General features: G+C 41.7%; 1 protein-coding gene across 1 annotated transcript in view; it reads right to left on the bottom strand.

Moving 5' to 3' along the window:
• Positions 1-8922, bottom strand: part of LOC134182509 (carbohydrate sulfotransferase 8-like) — a 10560-nt gene extending 1638 nt beyond the window's left edge. The window contains exon 1 of the mRNA XM_062649917.1: positions 8679-8922. Coding sequence (XP_062505901.1) covers positions 8679-8850 — 172 coding nt within the window. The 5' untranslated portion in view covers positions 8851-8922. The remainder of the gene's footprint in view (positions 1-8678) is intronic.
• Between the last annotated feature and the right edge of the window lie 454 nt (positions 8923-9376).

Genomic DNA, 9376 nt, shown 5'->3' with positions numbered 1-9376 from the left:
TTGATTTTAGCTATAATTCCATTTTATATTACAAGAAAACATGAATCACAGTACATAGGGAGCTGGCAGAAAAAGGATGTTGGGCTTACTCGCTACTATGAATGCATGCCTGTGGGTTGCTTTGTCTGCGAAGGATTGGGTGGAGTGGTTGAAATGATATAAAAGTAAAATTCTGACGTCACCGCAAGGTTATGTAATGCTAATAATGGGATATATTAAACTGTAAAATAAATTAAGGTATTTGAGTGATACGTACATGAAACGCATGTTTATGTATGTATGTATTTATGTATTAATGGCATGGACTGTATTTCTTTGAATAAAGGCCGCAGTTGAGCAGACATGTTACATATACAGGCCGCCCTCGAATTGAGGTCGCAATGACAGCAAAGTTACTGGCCACGCCCACATCATAATACGTTTTTTATGCTTCCACGTCAATGTCATCCTAACGCACTCGTTTATAATTATTAAAGTATCTACTGTAGTTGTACGGCATCTGTAATTTGCACCTCGCGTTTGTAGACTTCACTTGCGTGCCTCTCATTCAAGCCCATTCGTTATCGAATTATTTATTGTAGATGATCTGATAGTTTTGGCAATTACATCTAGAATTGGCACCTCTAAAGTGTCAACTGACGTCAACAGAAGAAAAATATGACGTCCATGTACCACCGTGTTACAGTGTGAAGTAAAGACTTAAAAATACAGGCCGCAATTCCGTAACCTTGTTAGAAAGAGACCGCTGCCACTAATCGAATTCATGTATCTATGTATGTATGTACGTACGTACGTATGTATGTATGAATGTATGTATGTATGCATGTATGTATGTATGTATGTATGTATGCATGTATGTATGTATGTATGTATGTAGGTATGCATGTATGTATGTATGTATGTATGTGGCTTCTCTATGGACGGCGAGAAATTTTGACTCGTTGGGGTTAGCATTTTGCAAGCATCTTGAATCATCCAACATTTATTTCACAAGAAGCTATTGACAGCATTGATGAACAGCCTGATCTAGTTGTAGCTTGTAAACCACAATCCAACAATGAGATAAATAAAGCTATCAAAAAATGTCAAGGAATAGATCTCTTGGTGCTGATGGCCTACCTGCTGAAATTTTTCAACATGGAGGAGAACTGCTGTTGTTCAAATTAGGTGATTTCATTCGTCTATGCTGGGAACTCGAAGATGTACTCCAGAACTTTAAAGATGCCAACATAATCCATATATACAAGAAAAAAGGTAGTCAATCTGACTGCAACAATCACCGTGGGATCTCTTTGTTGTCTGTTGCTGGCAAATTATGGCCAGAGTTCTTCTTGATCGTCTTGCCTCAAACTTTTCAGAGAGTATCCTTCCTGAAAGCCAATGTGGTTTCGTTCTGGTCGTGGTACGTCCGACATGATCTTTTCAACCAGGCAGCTTCAAGAAAAGTGTCGTGAACAGCAGATGGATCTATTTATGGTCTTTATTGACTTGGTCAAAGCGTTTGACTGGGTTGATAGAACTGGCTTATGGAAAGTTCTTTTGAGGCTTGGCTGCCCGGTTAAGATTGTGAATCTAATCAAAGTCTTTCATACTGGTATGATGGCTTGTGTTGTCGAGGATGGATCAAAGTCAGAAATGTTTGCAGTAAACAACGGAGTGAAACAGAGCTGCGTTCTAACACCTACTTTTTTAGCATTTTGTTTTCCGTGGTTTTAAATGATGTCTTCAAGAACATCCGAGAGGGTGTTCGAGTTGAGTTTAGAACTACTGGAGGTGTATTCAATCTCAGCCAAAACAAAGGTTTCTAAGAGTCTACTGTGAGAACTCTTGTTTGCTGACGATTGCGCATTAGTTGGTCACACATATGAAGACATTCAACACATTGTCAACTGTTTAGACTGATCAACTAAACGTTTTGGCTTGAGTATCAGCTTGAAAAAGACAGAAGTGCTTTTTCAACCCCGTCCAGGCTCAAACTATAACCCTCCTCCAGTTATGATTGGTGATCACCCATTGTCTTACGTCAGCAATTTCAAGTATTTGGGTAGTTTCCTTTCGAATAATGCAACTGTTAATGCAGATGTCTCTCATAGGATATTAAAGGCCAGTGCGGCTTTTGGTAAATTGTACAACAGAGTCTGGCAAAGGAATGAAATCAAACTGACCACGAAGGTTGCAGTTCACAAAGCAGTAGTCTTATCGGTTCTATTGTACGGATGCGAGTCATGGACCCTTCTTCCTTGTAACCTCAAAAGTTTGGAGAGTTTTTATCTGCGATGTCTTCGCTGCATATGAGAAATCCAGTTTACTGACTATATACCTAACACAAAAGTGTTACCTCGTTGTAACATCAGTGGCATTGAATCTTTTGTTATGAAATGCCAATTTCGCTGGGCTGGTCACATGTCTCGAATGCCTAATGATAGATTTCCCAAACAACTCCTTTTTGGTCAACTGGAACAGGGCCATCGTCATCAAGGTGGTCCTAAATTACGTTATAAAGATTCTATCAACGCTAATATGAAATCTTGTGGGATTGACTTCCTGCATTTTGAGAAACTATCCAGTGATAGAACAAACTGCAGATCTCTCTGCCATTCATCACTCCAACAGTTTAAAGAAAATCGTATTAGACATCTTCAAGCTCAACGTCAGAAACGGAAAGAGCAAACTGTTCCTACCAACAAGTCATTTTCTTGCCAATCTTGTGGCAAGGAATGCCGTTCAAAAGCAGGTGTTAAATCCCACCAGAGACACAGAGGACACTAAAGAGAGTCATCACTGTTATCAGTGGACATGCCATTATCATGTATCTATGTATGTACGTATGTATGTATGTATTTTGCTCAATTGGTTAGAGTGTGCAGTTGGAGATTGGCCACTTCCGGGACTTCTGGTTTAGAGTTCAAGTGTGGGAGGCCACATATATAAGTTCCCTTGGGCAAGGAAATGACATACAATTGCCTCTCTCCGGAGTGACAAGTTCTGACCAAGCAGCAAAGATGAAGAACATGATGACATATAGTAACTGCAAGAGTTTAGATTGTACAATAGCAAGTATTTAGTTTCTGTAACCTGGGCTCTAAGGGTCTTTGTAACAAGAAATGAATGTATGTATGTATGTATGTGGCTCAATTGGTTAGAGTGTGCATTTGGAGATTGGCAACATTCGGGACCTTCGGGTCAGAGTTCGAGTGCGGGAGGGCCACCTACATAAGTTCCCTTGGGCAGGAACTAACATACACTTGCCTCTCTCTCCGGAGTGTCAGTTTTGTCCAGCAAGTTTGAAGCATAAAGTATGAAGTATGAAGTACAGCAAGTATGACGTACCTAGTGACATGATAGTGTGACTGCTGAAGGTGCAGAGTATAGCAAGTATAGAAAGTTTAGAGTATAGCAAGTATAGTCATTGCAGTATCGAACCTGGGCCCTAAGTGTACTTGTAAAAAAATATACGTATGTTTGGAACTCCGACCACGTCCATGAGCCACTGCGGTCCGAGTGGGACTTTCTGGTGCCCACACAACAGTTGGCGTATCAGTCGGTGCTCCTGCGAGCACCTGACCAGGCTCCAGGAGATCGGTTAGCACGGCCAACAGATCCTACTTAGAGCACAGGAAGCAAGCCAAGTGGCTGGGGGCATTACCGTTTTTAACGGCAGCCCTTATCCATTTGCCATTTGCCATGTATATATGTATTTATGTATGTATGTATACGTGAATGCATGTATGTATGTATGTTGATGTATTATACCCAAGACCTGTACCTCTAAGTTGTTGTTGACATCATTGCTTTACATTGATCACAATTTTGTAATACTGCTATGACATACTAGGGTATTCATGCAGCGAAATTACGCTATTGCTTGTTCCAGCGGTAATCCAATCGAAACATATACTCCATATTGTATGGGTGTGGTCGGGCACGCAATATGAGAAAGTTGCAGCGCTTGTACAGGTCACGTGGAGGCAAAAATATACCCATAATCCACCCACTGTCATAGCAACAGCATATACTCTGGGTATATTTTAGAGTAAACATCAGGCTCGAATACAATACACTAAATGTCTTCTAGTCTATTAGCATCTTTCCCTTATACAAATTTTTACAAGCCATTAGCTACCAACACACAACACAACACACTTAGGACAGTAACATAACAACTATTACATCTACTAATTACGTCAGCAAGGTTACAAGCACAAACAAGTCATTTATTGATTGTTGCCCATGTAGAATGTAAGCTGCAATTTGAAAAGTGGAAGAGAAGTTCAGGTGTGGGTGCTTCACATAACCTGTCCCATTCAGCAGCATTGAAAGTTGATGCAAATCCTCGCCCATACAATAAATTACATATTATGGGTATGTTGTGTTTATGGCATTATGAACACCTCGGCGCTCGGGGCTTATGACCTTGATAATTGAACCTGCCTCCGGCTCAGTCAATTATCTTGTTCATAATCCCGTGAGGCCTTCGGCCAATAAATGCCCTAAACACCAGCTACCCATGTAATTACTAATACTAACATTACAATAGTGCTAGTTATTAAGTAGAACATGTAGGATCAGGACGTGTAATATTAAGAGAATCGAATTCTATACGTCTGAGATGTAGGCGCGATTCCTGAGGAGAAACTATGTTCATTGATTAAGCGGACCTTTTTCAACGTGCGGGGAATTCGTTTGAACTTCCCGAACCCTCTCATCTTACGGGCCTGCTACGTCCCAGTTGTAGCTATGCATTTGTCCCGGATGTGAAGACACAAAAGCTACCACACGACGCTTTACCCATTTTTGATAAAGTCTGAATGAGATTCTCATAAGATTGAGATAAGAAGTTCATAAGTTACAGGCTAGTCAGCATGACCTTCGCATGAAACGTAAGTCCGGTCGAGCTCCGCACGAGTATTTGGGCTGCACATGAGTGCTCCGCATGAGTAATTCAGCTTCGCATAAGTAATTCAGTTCCGCGTGAGCACTTCGCGTAAGTATAGTTGAGTTTACCGTACGTTAGATGACTGATGCTAAGGCTATATACTCTGCTGACTTGCCTTATCTTTCCAAGTGCAGAGAAGACTCATCAATATCCCATGTAGAGACCTTATAGACATGCTCAAGCTCAGTCGGTCGCCCATACTATTATCTTGGCAATTTAGGCGCTTACCAGACTAAGTCAAAGAAATCTTCAGCAGCGCATGCCTTGCAAAATAGACGCTGGAATCTTATACCTGTAGCAATGACAGCCCGTCGGAACCAGATGTCAGTGTTCTTTTACTTCTTACCATCGCTACGAAGTGGAAAACGCTGAATCGTAAGGTAATCTACGTGTACAAATCTCTGCCCACGATCTTGCGCACCAGTGACAGTTCGCTTGAATCACTAACCCTAAAGTACTACTTTCTTTCAGGCAGCTTTGGTGACGACTTTGGAGAAAAGCTAAAAAGGGCGCGCTGTCGTAGGCGGAAGTTGCTATACATTCCGACACGTACGGCGAAAGAGGAAGTCACAAAGTCATCAGACGCCAAGAACAGGAAACACTTGCATCGGACTCATACGTCAACCGTACAGATGCTCATGAGATCGATCATTCCACATGCGATTTCCTAGCGATTCCTGCTGCGATTCTCATGAGTTTCCTCCTGCGATTCCTCATTCGATTCCTTGTGCGATATTCCTCATGCGATTCTTGTTGCGATATCCTAAAGCGACATTCCTCACGCCGCATTCCTCATACGATATTCCTCATGCGATATTCGCCACCTATGTAAAATCTTCGTGCGTTTTGCATGAGTGTTTCATGAGAATCTCATGAGATTATCCTGCGGTCGCATGATGGAGCAAACACTCATTTACATAGTGCGCACTGCACGAGAAGTATCGCATGAAGAATCGCATAAGGAATAGCATGAGGATTATCGCATGAGGAATCGCATGAGGAATCGCACGAGGAAACTCACGAGAATCGCACCAGGAATCGCTAAACAATTGCATGTAGAATCGTCAATCGCATGAGCAGCTGCAGGATCGACGTATGAGTCCGATGCAAGTGTTCGTCTTCTGGCATCTGAATGACTTTGTGACTTCCTCTTTCGTCCTACTGTCGGAATGTATAGCAACTTCCGCCTACGACAGCGCGCTCTCTGGATCTATTCTTCAAAGTCGTCACAAAAAGCTGCCTGAAAGAAGGTAGTACTCTAGCGTTAGAGTTTTACGCGAGCAATCTAGGGTGTTATTCAGGTATACACGAGCTATCACTAGTGCGCAAGATCATGGGCAGAAACTTGTACACGTAGATTACCTTGCGATTCAGCGGCTTTTACTCAGTAGCGATGGTAAGAAAGTAAAAGAACACTGAAATCTGGTTCCGGACTGGCTTTCATGCCTACAGATATAAAACTTCCGCGTCTATTTTGCAGAGCGTGAGCTGTTGAAAATATCTTTGACAGTCTGGTAGGCGCCTACATTGGCGAGATGGATACTGTGGGCGACCGACTGAACTTGACTATGTCTACAAGGTCTCTACATGGGACATTGATGAGTCTACTGTACATTGCACTTGGAAAGAATAAACAAGTCAGAGTACTATATAGCTCCTGGAATCAGTCATCTAGCGAACGTTAACCTCAAATATACTAACGCGAAGTGCTAACACGAAGCTGAATTACTCATGCGGAGCCGAGGTACTCACGCGGAACACTCATGCGGTGCACAAATACTCGTGCAGAGCTAGAAGGCGAACGGATATACGTTTCATGCAAAGATCATGCGGACTAGCTTTCAACGCATGAACTTCTCATGCGAATCTCATGAGAATCGCATCCAGACTTCATCTCAGCATTGAAAATCGGGTTAATCTCACGAGAAAGCGGCTGTTTCATACGGATCGCATAAGTAACTCACACAGATGCATGAAGATTTTACATAGTGTCATTCGATTTATCATGCGATATTCCTCATGCGGTCCATATAGGGTAACTGCAACGCGAAAATTAGAAATTCTTTCATGTTGGAAATTGATAGTTCTATTTGCATACATCATAGGAAGAGTAGTTTCAAATTTTTAAGTTAAGTGTTCGCTGAGATATGGCAGATCAACGTTGCTTCCGGTTCTTCAACTTCCGGTAAAGCATTGTAACGAGCGTGGTGTGTAATGTGACGTCACAGACGGGAGACTCCACGGTAGCTTGTATTGCAAGCAAAGGAATCTGGGGCGAAAGAATGGTTCGGTGTTGCGTGGCTGCAGAATGCAACAATTCGAGCAAGAAATACGCAATCGTCTTTCGATTTCCGAAAATCCTCAAGCTAAGAAAAGAGTGGGAATCGCAACTAGGGAGGACAATTGCAGAGACGTTTGTGTCGTCTGAGCGACTACAACTATGTACGACGTATCTTACTGAGTGGACAGGAGTCTGTAGTAGCCACGTTTAGCCTGATTGCTTTGAGATACGAAAAGCCAGGTCTATTCAAGGTCTTGGTCTGGGTTGTAGAAAAGCGAAATTGAGACAACCATTTTTCATTTACCTGGCTCCACACTTCACGATCGTAGCATCCTGGAACCCTTGCAGAAGAAAAGGAGAGCCGCATTTGAGAAAGGGAAGGGTAAGGAAGACTCTCGTGCTGGACTAAAAGTAATGTAAATGGTAGGAGAGGTCAGCTAGACTCTTGACTGTCTATAGACTCGCATCTAGGGGCTTGATCATAATATGTATTGAATGCAGTCGTATGCATTACAGTATACTGTACAGTGAAGTCAAATCTTGTGTCAACATGAATTCAACGTACGAACTTCAACTCATTTTGTTCTCTTTCTCACAGCAATAGCTAGAGTTTTGCATGAACTCACCACTGTGTCATATTGTCATTATTATCGAGTCATGATTTGAGACTGCCTCAAAATACGTTTTGCCAGCACACGCACTCCACACGAGTACACATGTACATATCCATCATCTCACAACGACCGCAGCTGCACATGTGGAGGCTTTCTACTTACCCAAATGTGTTTCGATTACGTCTGCTACTCCTACTTCTAATTGCAATGATGACAGGCTATCCAGTAGCCTGTCCTCTTCCTCGTCCGCTTCCAAGACAGTAGGCGATCTCAAAGCTTCAGAGACACTGTCGCTGAACTCGAACCTGTGTGGTCTAGTCAGTCTAATTAGTGGCTCCCAGCAGATCTTCTTCATCCTGCGATTCATGCAATGACGGAACGTTATCATCACGTAAAGACCTCCAGAGAGCTTCAGAATAATAACTGTTGCTGCCGTCGCCTTTATCCTAGCAGCGTTGTCTTGGATACGAAGACGTAGTCATTTTTACAGGCCGCAGACTAGACAGACGTTGCGGCGTCTCCCTTCTGTGACGTTTACACTACACCACACCCGTTGTAACGCGTTAACGAAAGATAAAAAACCGGAAGTAACTTTGACCTGCTATATCTCAGCGAAAACTTAACTCAAAAATCTAAAATTATATTTCCTGTCATTTATACAACTAGAACTATCAATTTCCAACATAAAGTATTTTAATTTTTGCGTTACAGTTACCCTTTATTTATTATGTTAATCAATGAGTATTGGCTCATACGACCACATGATAATCATGAGATGATCTTGAGACACTCATGCTAAACGCACGAATATTTTACATAGATGGAGTTGTACCATTCGGAGGCTTACCTTGCAACTCTGCTAACAGACTTCCAGCTTTTTCGTCTCTGAACGAAGTGAGATAGATCGTCGGGACATGAAAACGAGGTGTCTCCATGAGGAACAATATCAGGAACGCGTAGCAAGTTATCGCTATGAAAACTCCAAAAAATACATATAGACGTTGTAAATGCTGCGACATGGCTCAATACGGCGGCTTTCAGTGCGCTTCACTGTTCTCAGCGGTTGCTCGGCTAAAGCAGAGATACAGATACGACGTAACGCGCGCTAAAGGGCAGGATCAACAAAGGTGATATTTTTTTCTTCGCACTGTGCTGTATCACAGAAATGTATATTGACATAGGCTTTTAATATTGACGTAATTTTTTGCGAAAAACTATATGCGTGCTGATCAGTGGCGTGCTGGCTAAATTAGATGGTGGTGGTAAATTAATATTAATAATATATTTTAATATTAATTAAATTAACAGTAGTATCTTAAAAATGATTAAAATTAATATTAGTGTTCCTATTTCATAATGCATTATTGACAATAAGCTATTAAAATTATATAACTAGCTATTAAACTAGCCAAAGTAAAAACTAAAATATAGAAAAATGTAAAGAATGAAGTCTGTATAGACAATTTGATTTTAATACAACCGTTCAAAGGATGAGGATTGAAGAACAGGATGTGCGATCTCTGACTCTGGCTCTTGTTGCGCGAC

Source organism: Corticium candelabrum, chromosome 7 (genome assembly GCF_963422355.1).
Source record: "Corticium candelabrum chromosome 7, ooCorCand1.1, whole genome shotgun sequence".
In the NCBI taxonomy this organism is placed as follows: domain Eukaryota; kingdom Metazoa; phylum Porifera; class Homoscleromorpha; order Homosclerophorida; family Plakinidae; genus Corticium; species Corticium candelabrum.
Note: the sequence above shows the minus strand (reverse complement) of the source record. Positions and strands in the feature narration are given on the sequence as shown.